The 15,816-nt window shown below is 48.7% G+C and overlaps 1 protein-coding gene across 1 annotated transcript in view; it reads right to left on the bottom strand.

The window, feature by feature from the left end:
- Nucleotides 1-15,816, bottom strand: part of LRRK1 (leucine-rich repeat kinase 1) — a 161,444-nt gene that overhangs the window by 33,510 nt on the left and 112,118 nt on the right. The window contains exons 12-20 of the mRNA XM_011965266.1: nt 12,066-12,141; nt 10,839-10,975; nt 10,070-10,182; nt 9,430-9,644; nt 7,014-7,178; nt 5,844-6,016; nt 4,624-4,744; nt 4,219-4,378; nt 2,795-3,071 (exon numbers count right to left, since the gene is read on the bottom strand). Of these exons, the coding sequence (XP_011820656.1) occupies nt 2,795-3,071; nt 4,219-4,378; nt 4,624-4,744; nt 5,844-6,016; nt 7,014-7,178; nt 9,430-9,644; nt 10,070-10,182; nt 10,839-10,975; nt 12,066-12,141 (1,437 nt within the window). The remainder of the gene's footprint in view (nt 1-2,794; nt 3,072-4,218; nt 4,379-4,623; nt 4,745-5,843; nt 6,017-7,013; nt 7,179-9,429; nt 9,645-10,069; nt 10,183-10,838; nt 10,976-12,065; nt 12,142-15,816) is intronic.

Genomic DNA, 15,816 nt, shown 5'->3' with positions numbered 1-15,816 from the left:
AAAATTAAAAAGTTAGACTTCATTAATATAAAAAAAGCAAGTCATAGACTGGGAGAAAATATTTGCAAATCATATATCTGAGAAATAACTTGTATCCAGAAGATATAAAGAAGTACATATCAGTACCAAAAAGGAAAACATTCTAATCCTAAAATAGGCATAAAACTTGAATAGACACTTCACAAAAGAAGATATGGCAATGGCCAATAAGCTCATGAAAGGTGTTCGACCTCATTAGTCATGAAGAAAATGTAAAGCCACAGTCAAATACAAGTTCACATCCACTGGAATAGCTAAAATCAGAAAGAGCTACAGACAACAAATATTGGGGAGGAAATGGAGTGTACAGTCTCTTGGAGGAGCATACAATCTCTTGGGGGACAGCCTGGTGACTTCTCATAAAATTAAACTTACACTCTATGACCCAGCAATTCTGCTCCTAGTTTTGACCCAAGAGAAATGAAAACATGTGTCTACAAAAAGACTTAAGACAGCTTACAGCAGTGTTATTCATAATAGCCCAAAGCTGGAAACCATCCAAATGTCTATCAACAGGTAAGTGGATAAACAAATTGTGGTAAAGCCATATAATGGAATGCTACTCAGTAACAGAAAGAAAAACCCCTGATACACACAACCGCATGGATGGATCTCAAATGCATGATGTTTAGTGGGAGAAGTCAATTAGAGACCATATCGTGTGACTCTGTGCAGTTGAGAAGTTCAAGAACAGGAAACACTAGCCTCTGGTGCTAGAAATCAGAGTGCTGGTGCTGATATGGATGGGAAATGACTGGAAGGGAGTGTGGGGGGACTTCCAGTATGACAGGAACATTCTGTATCTTGAGGCAGGTGCTGGTTGCACAGTTGTATGCATTTGTCAAAAGTCATTGTTTTGAATACTAGTGATCTGGGCATTTCACTGTAAGTAAACTTTACCTATGACGGAACACTACTCAGCCATAAAAAGGAATGAATTAACAGCATTTGCAGTGACCTGGATGAAATTGGAGACTCTTCTAAGTGAAGTAACTCAGGAACGGAAAACCAAACATCATATGTTCTCACTGATATGTGGGAGCTAAGCTGTGAGGATGCAAAGATGTAAGAATGATACAATGGACTTTGGGAACTTGTGGGGAAGAGTGGGAGGTGGTCAAGGGATAAAAGACCACAAATAGGGTGTAGTGTATACTGCTCGGGTGATGGGTGCACCAAAATCTCACAAATCACCACTAAAGGACTTAGTAACCAAATACCAACTGTGCCCCAATAACGTATGGGAAAAAATCTCTAAAACTGTAAACAAACAAAAACAGAAGCAGGTGTGGGTGGCACCAGGAGGAAAGGGCCAGTCAACAGAATTGTTTCACTGGGAGATGACAGGGCCATATCATGGCAGGTGGGGTGACGAGTGGGTGTCACGGATACAGGGAGGAATTTTAAGCCTAGAGTGCCACTCCCTGAGCATAGTTCCATGGGGTGGGGGGTGGGGGAAGGTGATTGGTGGGACCAGACAGCAGAGGAGAGAAGGCAGGTGTCTCAGACATGAGGCGTCAGTCGCCATGCCAGATTTCCAGGTGGGAGCAATTTGGAAGCCCAGACCTCTGGATGCTGGCCCCTGCTGAAAATCTGGGGATTCTTCCTTTGGGGCATGGAGGACCAAGGCAGCTGAATTGATGGCTTGGGCAAAGTGCAGGGGAGGGGCCTGCTGAGGACACTGGAGGCTGGAAGGGAGGGTGGCAGGGTGCCCTCATGGAGAAGGCCCTCCAGAGGGGAAGGTCAGTAGTTGGGGCAGGGTCAGCAGAGGACAGGAGGGGTACCTGGGGGCACCTAGGGCTGCCTGGCCACCAGCACAAGGTGATGAGGAGCAGCAGATGCTGGGGAGCAAGGAAAGGAGGAAAAGGAGGAGAGAGGCTCATTTGTTTTGTTTGCAGTTTAGGACAGGGGAGACCTGGGTATGTTAAAGATCCAGGAGAAGTCCACAGAAAGAGGCGATGATTAGCTACTATATGGAGTGCCTCTATTTGACCCTCGGACCATCCACCCTGGAGTAGTTGATCATGTTGCTCTCATGATTTAATCATGTTGGACTGCATTTTGAACTGGGCTGTGTAATTAGCACGTACATCCTAGTCAGTCACTCTTTTTTTTTTTTTTTTTTAGGAGTCTCGCTCTGTTGCCCAGGCTGGAGTGCAGAGGTGTGATCTCTGTTCACTGCAACCTCTGCCTCCTGGGTTCAAGCAATTCTCCTGTTTCAGTCTCCCAAGTAGCTGGGATTACAGGCACACACCGCCACGCCTGGCTGATTTTTGTATTTTTAGTAGAAACGGGGTTTCACCGTGTTGGTCAGGCTGGTCTTGAACTCCTGACCTCAATTGATCTGGCCGCCTCGGCCTCCCAAAGAGTTGGGATTACAGGTGTGAACCACCTAACTGGCCATTCACTCTCATTTACCAAATAACCAAGCAATCAAGCCTCTGTAAAGTGAAATTCCCACAAATTATTTTTAATGACATCCTTTCACGTTTTCCTACACTTTTTCAATAAGTGGATTTCTTTTAACTCCCTGAACAGAGAACCCCGGGGCACAGGAGGGAGTGGCCAGCCGTGCTCACTGTCCCGCTGACCCAGGCCAGGCAGGCAGGTCATCAGGTGCTGGCCTGTCCCTAGGGGGCAGCAGTGGCAGCACGGATCCCTGGAAATCTTGTTCAGGCCACCAGTGGCTCCAGACCCCAAATCCCTCTCTCGGGGAGCAACCTGCACAGCCTGGCATGGTAAGTTGTATCCTCACCTGTCATTGGCGACGGGCAGGGCGATCTCAAACTTGGCCAGGAACTGGAAGTACTGCTCTTCCGTCTGCTGTGTGAAGCCAGTCCCCACCAGCAGCATCCTGAGGTCTTCTGCTCTGATCACCCCATTCTTGGCCACTGACCGGGAGCCCTTAATGTTAAAGATCCTCTGCAGACATTCGGACAGCCAAATAGGGTCGAGGAAGTAGAGGTTCCTCAGGCCGTGGCTGGTGTCTGGGAAGTGTAGCAGGGTGCCAGTTTCTATGAGGAAGCTGATAGCTGCCCCAGGCAAGGAGAGGAGAAAGCAGTAGTTAGACAAAGGAGCGAAAGGGACTCTGGGGTGGCCTTCTTTCCAAGGGGACCCAGGTCACAAATTCTTCCTAGGAAGAAACCAACATGCCCCACATGCTGGACCCTTCAGGCGGGTTGGCAGCCTGATCACAGGTGCCCTGGTGGCCCCTGGTAACTCTTGCCAAAGTCCTAGGCTAATGGCCACCTCGGTAACTACAGTTGATCCTCATTATTTGTGGATTCCGCCTTTGCAAATTTGCCTTCTTACTAAAATTTATCTGCGACCCCCAAATCAATGCTCCTGTGGTTATTTGCAGACATGTGCTGAGTGGTGAAAAGTTTGCATTGACCAATGTGCACATTCCCAGCGGAGGCTGAACAGGGCAACACTCTCAACTCTGGTGCTGAAAACAGGGGCCTGCTTAGTGGTCTATGTCAGTGCCATGGTTTTTGAATTTTTGTGTTTTTTGTTGATGCTTTCACTGTTTAAAATGGTCCCAAGTGAAGTGCTGAAGCGCTGTGTAGTTCCCTAAGCGTGAGAAGGCTGCGATGTGCCTTATGGAGAAAACCTGTGTGTTTAAGTTTTGTTCAGGAATGAGCAACAGTACTGTTAACCATGAGTTCAATGCCAACAAATCAACACTATATATTAAGTACAGTGTCTTTAAGCAGCAACACACATAAAACAAGGTTCTGTATTGATGGGCTGATGAGAATGTTCTGACCAGAGGCTTGCAGGAGCTGAACCCTGCGTCTCTCCTAGGAGCACTGGTTTAGTATTTGCTATTTCAGTGATCATGGTGACTTTACAGAACATAAGTCCTGTGGCTAATGAGAATCGATTGTAACTGTTTGACCTCTGTCTCCCTGACTGAACGTCAGTCCTGGAGGGCATGGACCAGTCCATCAGTTTATATGTCTGCCCTTGTGGCCAATACAATGCTGGTGTAAAGTAGCTGTTTGTGTTCTCTATCTCCAAGGAAAGAAGGGTGAGAGGGAAGAAGGAAGGGGAGGGGGATGGAAGACAGAAACACGGGCTGATTATTGGTCTCTCATTCATTGCTGAGGGCCAAGCTGAAGTACAGACAGTTGCATTTCTCACGGGCACCCTGCCGCCCACCCCAGCCCCACCCACCCGACTGCAGGTCCTCGTAGTCTTTGATGTCATTGTCGGGCGTCTGCTCCACCAGCTGCTCCAGCTGCCTGTCCGTCAGGTACTGCACGTCGTCGTCCAGGCTGCGGCGCTGCTGCTCTGCCAGCACGGCCTCCTGCAGACTCAGGTAGCTCCTGGGGATCTGGGGGACAGATGGACGAGGCAAGTCCCGAGGCATGCCCACCAGCTGGGGCAGATCCTGCCTGGCCCCTGTGGCCTGAGTGGGTGGGACATTTCCAGCCACTATCTTCCATCCTGATCCTCCCTCACCAGGAACCACTGAGCCTTGCCACATGGACATGGGCTTCACAGGAGAGAGGGGAAGTGAGGATCCCCAACAATGGGAAGCAGGCCTACTGGTTTAAGCTGGATGAGCGAGGTACCCACCAGCCTCCCTGCCAGTCGCTGGCAGCCGATGGTGCTGCCCACGTCCTTCATGCTGCACGTGACGTGGAAGATCAGCTGCCGCAGCCCTTCCTGGCCTTCCAGGCTCTTGCAGGAAATCTCACTGTGTGCAAAAAGACCCGTCTTTACTCATCGTGCCCCACTCCGAGGAAGTGCTGCAGCTTCTCTGTTTTCCCAAGAGGTTTGTCCTGAATGCTGGCAAGTCTGGAGAACTCATGAAAGACAACACAAGAAGTTTACTGAGGCCTTGCTTTGTGCAAATCACTGTGCTGGGTGCCCCACACTGTCGCTTTAGTCTGTCTTCCTAGACTAAACATGGCACTTCACAGAGAAGGAAAGTGAGGTGCAGAGGTACATTGAGACCCCCAAGGGCACAAGCTGGGCAGGCAAAGGCTCACGCAGGCTGGTCTCAGGTTCTGACCCAGAGCCAGGGCTCCTCTTATCACAGACCCTATGGGACTTTCTCAAGGTCAAAGCAATAATTCCCGACAGTCTCATCCCGTATTCTGAGCCAGGCCAATGTGTCCGAGGCTGACCCACGCACCAATACCCGTGACGCTCCACCCCGGGCGAGGGAATCTGAGAGCCGCCAGGGCAGCTAATGCAATGTGCAGTATATTTTACTCCCATTAGGGCACACAATTTGCTGAACCTCAGCTTCTTCATCTACAAGGTGGCAAACAATCCCCACAACCAGTGACAGGAGGTCAGCCCAGGGCAATTGAACTTATCTGCATGGACACGTCGTGATGCCCACCTGAAAGCCCCTCCCAACTCTTGGCCTTTTTTAACTCAAAGGCTGCTATCAGGACCACTCAGACCAAAGGCAAGGGATAGGTCCTCCCTCCCCAGCGTCTGTCCTTGATCAGTGATCAAAAAATGAGATGGGCAGCAATTGGACAAGTGGTGCCCACGTTCAGTCACCTGGTTCAATGGGCACCATGCAGTTTCAGCACTGGCCCTTGGGGCGGGGACAGGGCAGAAAGGAAGCAAAGAGGGGGCATCTCCAGGCCTCACCCAGCCAGCCGTCTGGTAGGTCTTCACCCTCTCCAAGGCTGGGTCAGCTCTGTGGACTGCCCCCCTTGGCCAGGGAAGGGGCCTAGCCCCACCCAGCCTCAGGAGCTCTCTGTAAGCAGATCCCAGGAAAGATCAGCGACTGGCACCCACATGAAGGCGGGAGCTGCTAGAGGCTGGGCACTCACTGTAAGTGTTTGAAGGTGATGTCTGGGAAGCCTGTGGCCCTGGAGCCGGAGGGGGAGCGGCAGAGCGCCAGCACATAGGCACGCAGCGTTGCAATCCTTTCCACACGGAACTTGGCTTCAATTAAATCCAGGTGTGTCCCGACCACCAGCACCACGGCATTTGGGGCCTTGGCCTGCAACAGAGAACCCCACGTCTGAGTATCGTCTCTGTTCACTGAACAAGGGACAGGACAGAGCTCCCAGCTGTGCTGACCCTGGATGTCACAGCCCTTGCTCAGCCACCAATCTGCAGCCTTGAGATGGTTTGGATGTTTTTCTCCTCCAAATCTTATGTTGAAATGTGATCCCCAGTGTTGGAGGTGAGGCCTGATGGGAGGTTGGGTCATGGAGGTAGATCCCTCATGAATGGCTTGGTGCCCTCCTGCAGTAATGAATGCATTCACCCTATGTCAGTTCACAGAGGAGCTGATTGTGAAAAGGAGCCTGGCTCTTCCTCCTCTCTCTCCTGCTCCCTCTCTCACCATGTAACATGCTGGCTCTCCTTCTCTTCTGCCATGACTAAAAACTTCCTGAGGCCTAACCAAAAGCCAAGCAGATGCTGAAGCCATGCTTGTATAGTCTGTGGAACTGTGAGCCAAATAAACCTCTTTTCTTCATAAATTACTCAGTCTCAGTCATTCCTTTATAGTAATGCAAAACAGATTGCTATAGGAATGTCAGCCCAGGCAGCACGTGTGCTCCTCATTCTCTGTAAACCCCGAGGGACTGTTGCATTGAGGGGTGTCTATGGTGTTCTGTGACATCCTCTGCAGAGGGTGCTGAGTTGGACTTGTGAGGAGGGATTTCCGACCCTTCAGACATGACAGCAGCCATCAGAGTCAGGGAGACAAGGACATCTTTATAACGGGAAGAGAACCCTGCTCCCCTTTGGATCCAAGGGTGGGGGTTACTAAATTTAAGGAAAGCAGGGAAATTATAAGAGCGCCACCAGCCCTCAGCAGAGAAAGGTTTCAAGTGCCTCATTGCGAAAAGCAAGCAGGACCACGGTTCTGGGGACCTCCGTGGAACGTAGCTCCTTTTTTTCTCAGTAGAGGGGATGCTTGAGAAAAGCAGTCAGATCTGCGAAGCTCTGGGAACCGAAATGGCGGGGCTGGCGTCTGGTGTCCTCACCTCGATGTTGAGCAGCCAGAACTGGAGGTTGGCCACGGCCTCCTCCCCCAGTGCCAGGTTCCAGACCACCACGTACAGGGCCTTGTCTGTGAAGAAGCACTGGTTGACAGTGGCCATGCTGGCCGGTCCCCCGATGTCCCAGACGTTGAACTCCACAGACTCAACCTACTTGAGCAACAGGGCAGTGACAGGGAGGCATTTTAGAGACAAAGGCTTCAGTCAATCAAAGAGAGACAACTGATAACTCTGGAAGCTGTACTTGGGGGTCTGAAAAAAAAAACAACCGTGGAAAAGTTCTGGACACCCTATAGTTTCTTAGGAAGCAGTTATCGGGGCGAGGGACAGGGGCCCAGTGGCATGGAAGTGGGACTTCTGTCTACTCCTAGCAGAGCAGAGGCCAGGCCCTGGACAGACGTCAGAGGGCCTGGCTCCGTCTGGCCTGCAGATGAGTAGGGGATGCCCTGTGGGAGGAAGCTGTGCTCTGATGTCATGGCTTGCACTGGTGTTCAGCCTCCCTGTGTGCCAGGGCAAGAGGAGGAGATGGGCCTCTGAACTTGTGGGGGTCAGAGGTTGGCGCCCACCAAGGATGCTGGGAAACTCCCTCCCACCCTGTGGGAATCAAACAAAAGATGAGCTGTCAGGCTGCCGGGAACGGCTGTGTAAACGGTGGTTTCTCTATCATTGCATGAGGTAAGAGTCTGGCCCTGGAAGCTAAGGCTGCAGTTTTCTACAGCAAGGAGTCATCTCTGTGAGGCAGCGTCAGCCTCCAAGACACAGCGTGCTGACCTGGTTTTGTATAAAGATGAAAACAGCTATTCTCAACAAGCTAAGGCCGGCCACGCAGAGAGCTGCGGGCTCAGCCTTCACAGGATCGTCCTTCCACTAAAGGGTGGGGGACCTTTAATCATCACAGAAAGGAAGTGGGGGCTGAAGGTCAGGAAAAATAGAAGCATGAATTCACCTCTCAGGCCTCAGCTAGAGGAAGCTAAGACAAGAAATGGGATTACGTAATTGTTAAGAAAAAGGCAAAGCAGGAGAGAATGCAGAGGATTCTGGTTCCTGGAGAGAACCTTCAGACTGAGTCAGCTAGATTTGCTCTTGGAATGTTCTAGGATTGGCCTGGCATTGATTGTCGTGTTTGACTGTTCTGGCCCCAACAGGCAGCGCTTCATCCTTTAGAGGATCAACGTCTGAGTCCATGTTAGAATAGATGCACAGCTTAAATGCCTACTTTCTCAAACCAGGTTTGGAAAGGGGTTGTGTGAGGAAGACGCTGGCACTGCGCATGGGAGCTTTGGGGGAAAATCATGGAACATCTGGATCTCAAGCCTCCTCAGTTTTCCACAATGAAGCAGCCTCCTTGCTCCTTGGATCCTGAGAAACCACAGGGTGGCAGAAATCCAAATACAGTTGATGAGGATGGCCTTATGTATGTGTGTTCGTTCCCCGAGCTCAGAGAAAGGGCTAACTGCCCCTGCTCTATTCCAGGGATGGAGTTCCCACCATAGTCTGTGGGCTCTTTTCTCTGTTTCATGAACAGGAAAATGTTCATTTCCATTTGCCTGGCACTGAATGGAAAGCAGGATGATTAAGAGGTTTATGGATGGATTCAATTTTTTTTTTTTTTTTTTTTTTTTGGAACAGAGTCTTGCTCTGTCACCAGGCTGGAGTGCAGAGGCATGATCTTGGCTCACTGCAACCTCCACCTCCTGGGTTCAAGCAGTGATGGATTCATTTTAAGTAGGGCTTAGAAACAGGACTTTTCAGAATCTGGGGTGAAAGCAGGTGTCAGGGAGGGCAGGGCAGTAAGTCCCGGAGTGCTTTTAGCCTCCTCGGGGTGCGCAGGGGGCGGGGGCAGATGCTGGTGTGTTTCACTGCCTGCAACAGTGGTTAGCTCTCAGTCCTGGGGGTGCCTTACCCCAGACCACTTGAACTTGAATCCTTGGGGTCAGAGAGCAGTGAGGTGAGGCCTGGGAATTGCTATCTTTAAAAGCCTCTCAAGGGAATCTAATGGACAGCCAGGGTTAAGAAACACTGTGCCAGAACCTCAAGTAACTATAACAGAAACACACAGGGTGGGAGGATCGCTTAATCTTCCCACCCTGTTATAGTTACTTGAGGGGAAGTTGAGGATGCATCCAGCCTGAGTGACAGAGTGAAACTCTGTCTCAAAAAAAAACAAAAAAAAAAAAAGAAAAAAAAGAAAAGAAAAAGAAAAAACCACAAGGTCACATTAAGAAATGATTCGCTGCTCTTGGCAGAAGCTGGTATGGAACAGTACACAGTGGCTCCTGCAAAGGTCCTGAGCTTTGGACACTAGGCCAAGAAAATCCTGGGCTCTCTGGGGAGAAGGCAGAAGGAGTCCAAGGGGTGTCCCTCCCACCCACAGGGAGTCTGCACGCCGACCATCCTTGACCTTGGCTCTCGAGCCAGCCGGCCTCTGGAGCTCCCACTTGGTGGTCCTGATGGTGGCCTCTCCGTGCACCACCTGGGGGGCCCTCCCCGTCTGTAAGATCTCCAGGAGGGTGGACTTGCCCTGGCGCGGGGGGCCCACGATGATCATCTTCATCAGCTTGCACTTCTCTGCTTTCCGCAGCTGAGCACGCAGGTAACACAGCATTGCTTTGGGGCCTGTGCAGAATCATTATGGGGAAGGGTAGCTGTGTGGGAACGTGCTTACATCTCTTAGGACACAAATCCTGTTGTGAAGGAACTCTTTCTTTGTGTTTTAGTGGGGACAGTTAAGGAAGACTGCTGGATCAGGTGGAGGGAAGGCGTGACACTAATGACCCCAAAAGTCAACTCTAAAAGGCAAGAACCTATGGACAAAGACCTTGCTGCCTAGGAGGTCACAGTTTTATCACCTGGTCCTTCTGAATATAGTGACCCTCAGTAACGATTGCTTTAGGGGCAATTTTATAGCATCTTGCCAAACCTGGAACCTGGACCTGGGCTCCATGGGTCACCAACTATTTCCACCCCCAGAACTTAACAAGTGGACTGGAGTTGCCTTTCCAAGCAGGTGATGGCAGGGGACAGGGCTGCGGAAGCCCTACCTTCTTTTCGGATTTCTGCAGGCACATTGCTGATGGTCAGGTCTTCAGTGTCCAGCTGCCAGAGGTTGCTCAGCTGCCCCAGCTCAGGAGGGAGCTCCCGGAGGCCAGGGTTGCTGAAGACAGATGTGCTCACCACGAGATAATACATACACACACATACACACACACGCACACACACACACACGTGGCTCCTGTCAGCCTCTGCAGCCTGCATCCCAGACCCCATACTTTGGGCCCTGATTTCAACACTAATTCCAAAGCCTTTCTCCTGGAGCGTCAGTGGTAGAAAGGGCAGCTCTGTCTTCTGCAAATCCCCATGGCTTAGAATTGAGTCCCCTCCCCCAGCTTTCCTGTCTCTGCTACTAATTACATCACCATAAAGATGATCACTACCTCTTCTTGAAAAGGCGATGTCACTTTAATATTAATATAACGTTTTACATTCTCATCAAGCTTTGCACACTGCTTAGAACCCCTGGCAGTAGCTGGCATGCAATGGGAGCTCAGTAATGAAAGGATGAATGATTGAGTGGTTCTCCTTATCACAGCCCGAGTGATGTAGCAAAAGTGTGTCTCATTGCATCGCTACTCCATCTTCCTCTCTCCCCACCTCCTTGATCAAGCCCTGTTCTGAAAATCCTACTACTGCTTCTTGGAAAGTAGATGGCTTCTTTCTGCCTGGCTTTCTGTGTCCCAGTTGGTTTAGGGATGGGTGTTCTGCCTCTCTGGGCCAGCAGAGCCAGCACGGCCCCTCCAGATGTGTACTTACTTTCCCAAGTAGAGCTCTGATAAGCTCTTCAGTAGGTAAACCGAGGGAGGGACTGCATCGAGGTGGTTGTCGTTCAGGCAAAGGACTTCCAAAGACTCACTTAGGAAGGCCGGAAATTCCAGCACACATGCTGCAAAGACAGGGCAAAGCAGATTGCATTTAAAAATAATTTTGGGCCATCACACCGTGGTGACCAGGTGGGTGTATAAATGGATGCAACCTCCAGAGGGCATTTTGGCAAACCTATCAAAACAAAATGCTTACCTCATCGACCTAGCAATTCTCATTCTACAGACAGCCTTACATGCATGTGTGGCAAAGATGTGAGAATGAGGACACTCAGTGGCAGAGATAGAGGACAATCTATGACAACCTATGTGTCCAGCCACAGAGGGTTGGTTCAATGAGTAATAGAATAATTGCAGCTATTACAAAGCATGGGGCAGGTCTACACGTATGGCGGTATGAAGTGATACTCAAGAGCTACCCATCAATTGAAAAGGCAAGGTGCTCCAGGCATGGTGGCTCACACCTGTAATCCCAGCACTTTGGGAGGCCGAGGCAGGGGGATCACGAAGTCAGGAGTTCAAGACCAGGCTGGCCAAGATGGTGAAACTCTATCTCTACTAAAGTTACAAAAATTAGCTGGGCGTGGTGGTGGGCACCTGTAATCCCAGCAACTCGGGAGGCTGAGGCAGGAGAATTGCTTGAACCTGGGAGGAGGAGGTTGCAGTGAATCGAGATTGTGCTGCTGCACTCCAGCCTGGGAAACAGAGCAAGACTCCATCTAAAAAAAAATAGTTCAGAACCGGATATCTAGAAGGCTTATTACTGTACCAGAAAATGTCTGCACACATGCATGCACACACATGCACACCATGTATATTTTATATACACACACACCACACCTGCACATGTGTATGCATATAGGTTACATACAGTTGTTAGACAGGAACACAATGGTTACCAGAGATGCACTGAATTCTATAGTTGTCTCTGGGGAAAGGAATTACTAGAGGACTGAATATTTACCCCATGCCCTTTGCTACTGTTCAAAAATGGTGTTTTAAAATATACATGCATTGCTTTTTCCATGAAAAAAAGCTAGTTAATGAAAATATACCACAGTTGGCTATTTTTATGCTTCTTAAGATGACATTCTTTGAAAAACCAGCCAACTGTTTAGTATTTAAGTGACTTTATTAATTAGGCTAACTATGAGATTACCATGAAAATCATGTCAAATGTGCTGTTTCCACGGGCACCAGAGCATTTGAGTTGAGAAAGAGCTTGGAAACGCACACTGATGGGAATCAGAGGTTTGGATTTCAGCAGAATCTCTGAAGTGCCTTTATCCTCTCTACTAAGGCCTGGAGAGCGGGGAGGACAGCATGCCTGGGAGCTCAGAGAATTCAAGATAAAACAACTGCCTCAAAGCCCTCTCATAGGGTTCCCTGCCAGACACGGAAAATGGAGAAGCCAGGATTCTTTTGTTGGGCTGAAACCAGGCTCGGTTGCCCTTAATCATAGCTACCCTGCCTTGGCTCTGGATTTCCTCCACACATGTAGCTGCAATAACAATGGTAATGGGTAACCTGGCCTCCAAGAACATTCAGGGAGAGCCGATAATGGAATACCAAAACCAACGCCTGGAAAATCTGCCCAGTTAGCTGCACTGTGAATGGAACTCACTGCAGGGGCCCCTGCGGAAATGAAGGTGCACCAGCCTTCTAAAGATGGCTTTGTATGAGTCCTTGTTAGGTAAGGAAATGTTCAAAAAGCTTCCTTTTTTTTTTTTTTTCTTCAGTGAAAAAAGATGATCAATATTAGCCTGCCCTAATTCACATTTTCATGAAAGAACATCAATAACGAGAAAGGCTTACTTTCTCCCCAGAGAACACATTCTAAACACCTGGCCTCTGTGCTTTCCAATTTTAAAGTTTTGCTACGGTGTTTATGAAGCCTCTTTAGGTAAGAGACGGGTGAAATAATGAGCTATGATTGCAGAGGCAACACCTGTAACAGACCTCCCGGCCCAGTGTCGAAAATGATGGGCACTGGGCTGGGGAGAACACAGTTCGGGGTATTTATGAACTGTAATTATTTATTCATAAGTTATTTATGACTCTGCTGGTCTGATTTTTACCGTAAAAACGGCCATCCAAATTATTTTTGGATGAGGCCACTGCACAAATATGACTACTTGAATGTACATAAATCTACTTGGAATTTTACTATCCTTCTGCAAACAAGCTGTCTTTTATAGATAATTCCTTACTCAAGGGTCCATGGCCCTGAGAGAATAACCCTACTGAAGAAAAGGGTTTGCAAACAGCCTCCTTCTTTTCACTCAGGTGTGGACCTCAACTTTCTAGATGAAGTTTAAAGAATCAAGAGGCTTTTGTCATCTGCCAAAGCCAAGATTCACCTCTGCCAGAGAACCTCCCGGGGGCGCGGCCCCCTCACGTGGCTCCCCAGACATCCTCCTGCGGGCTGCCAGCTGTCATTTTCTGGAACATTGGTACTGCGCATGCTCCTATGGTGCTTTTCCATGCTTGCCCGTGACTTTCCCCTCTGGCGTCTCATTGAGTGCTGAGCCCACTTCCTTGCACACTCCTCCGTGGTCCCGGGAAGGATTCGGCATTTCTAAGTTGGAGACACGTTTCTAATCCACACAAATGGATTGCGTGAACGAGGTCTACACTAGCTCCTGTTCTCATACCCATCATCCTGTCTGGCATGAAGAAGACGGTGTTCGTTTCCCCTTCCTTCCAAGTGAAATCCCAATGTCTGGACTCAATTTCTAAAGTCCTAAGGCCCTTCATTTATAAAAGGATCAGTTATGAAATTCATAATTGCATTTCCCTATTCATGTGGTTAAGGACATTTTCATTTGTTTCCTGGCCCTCTGGACTTCCTTTTCTGCAAATTGTTTATATTCCTTGGCCATTTTTTTGCCTATTGTGTTGTCTTTTTTTTTTTAAATCAATTTGTAAGCATTCTTTGTATATTAAGGACTTAAGCCAATTCGTGTTGCAACAATTTGTGTTGCAAATATTTCTTCTTAGTCTGTTTGCATTATGACTTTGTTTATGATGCTTCCCACTGCACACAATTTTTGAATGTTTATGAAGCCAACGATTTTAGTCTTTTTAAAAAATTATTCATGGATTTTCCAACTAGATTTTAAAGATCTCCCTCATAGCCAAATTATACCTATATTCCTTAAATGTTATTGTTTTCTTTTTTTTATACTTAAACCTTCTACCACATAGACATTTTTGTAATCTAGTGTCGTGTTTTGTCCCCCTTCCAGGCAGGAATACCAACACCATTTATTAAAGCAAGCAAGCATCCTTTTACACTAAGTTGAAATTCTGTCTTTGTCATATATTATATAATAATAGTCCCCAATCTTTTTGGCACCAGGGACCGGTTTTGCGGAAGACAATTTTTCCATGGACTGCAGCACTGATGAAGGGGATGGTTTAGGGATGAAACTGTTCAACCTCAGATCATCAGGCGTTAGTTAGATTCTCATAAGGAGGGCACAACCTAGATCCCTCACACGTGCAGTTCACAATAGGGTTCGCGCTTCTATGAGAATCTAACGCTGCCGCTGATCTGACAGGAAGTGGAGCTAATGCTGACTTGCCCACCGCTCACCTCCTGCTGTGTGGCCTGGTTCCTAACAGGCCACGGACCCATACCGGTTCGCTGCCTGGGGGGCGCTGGGGACTCCTGATATATTTCTATATTTACTTAGGTCTATTTTTGAACTCTTTTATCTGTTCCACTGATATTCCTTTTTCAGTCACATATAAACACACATGCTCTTATGGGACAGATCTCTATGTGTATCATACTCAACACACAAGCACACCAGTTCATCCAAGAGCGTAGCAGTGGCAGACTCCCTAGTTCACCTCTTGCAAATGTGTCCTCGCCTCTGTGGCGTCGCTCATCCCTACCTCACACTGTCCGTACTTGCCAACAGCCATCTATCAAACTGAAGAAGAAAGCTGTATTATGTTTAAAACGACTTGGACATGGGTTCTGGTTTTCTGGGCCAGCATCCTGAGGGATATTTCTGTGAACGGAGCTGGCTTTGGAAGTCGTAGCTTTGAGGTTAAGAAGCAGAGCTGGTTGTTTAATGAAAGGGACAGCTCCATACTTTCCCCTGCGTCTCACAGAAGATAATGGAACTAAAAGAGCTTGTTTCCCTAGATGTACTCTGTGCTGAACTGGCCTTGTTGTGTGACCAGCACAAAAACTAGGAAAATTTCTGTCTCTGATGAGTTTTGGGGAAGACCACAAGCCCCTGTGCAACCTCGGCCTCAACTCAGCCTGTGAGGCCAAAGGTGGCCGTGATCCATGTGGGCTTTGCAAGATGCCATCGTGTGTCAATAGAGACTTAACAGCACGGAGCTGCTGGTCCAGGGCTGAAGTCCCACAGTCCTGGGATGAAACCTGGCTTTGCTACTGAGAAGCAGCCACACGACCTGGGACAAATCAGTCAGTCCCTATGCCAGGGATTGAACTGTGTCCCCTGCCCCCCACCAAATTCATATGTCAAAGCTCTAATACCCAATGTGACACTATTTGGAGATGGGCTATTTGAGCTGTAATTAGGTTTAGATGAGGTCATGAGGGTGGGGCCCATATGATAAGATTAACGTTCTTATAAGAAGAGGGGCCAAGGGCGGTGGCTCATGCCTGTAATCCCAGCACTTTGGGAGGCCAAGGCAGGCAGATCACTTGAGGTCAGGAGTTCAAGACCAGCCTGGCCAACATGGTGAAGCCCTGGATATCTGAGAGGAGGGCGCCAGCACTGTCAGGGGCTAGCAAGGGCCTTCTTCCTGGCATCCTATATTGTATTAAAATACAAAATTATTATTTGGAGATGGGATATTTGAGCTGTAATTAGGTTTAGATGAGGTCATGTGGGTGGGGCCCCTATGATGAGATTAACATTCTT

Source organism: Mandrillus leucophaeus, unplaced genomic scaffold (genome assembly GCF_000951045.1).
Source record: "Mandrillus leucophaeus isolate KB7577 unplaced genomic scaffold, Mleu.le_1.0 Scaffold719, whole genome shotgun sequence".
Lineage (NCBI taxonomy): Eukaryota > Metazoa > Chordata > Mammalia > Primates > Cercopithecidae > Mandrillus > Mandrillus leucophaeus.
The sequence above is the reverse complement of the archived record's forward strand: the minus strand, read 5'-3'. Positions and strand labels throughout refer to the sequence as shown.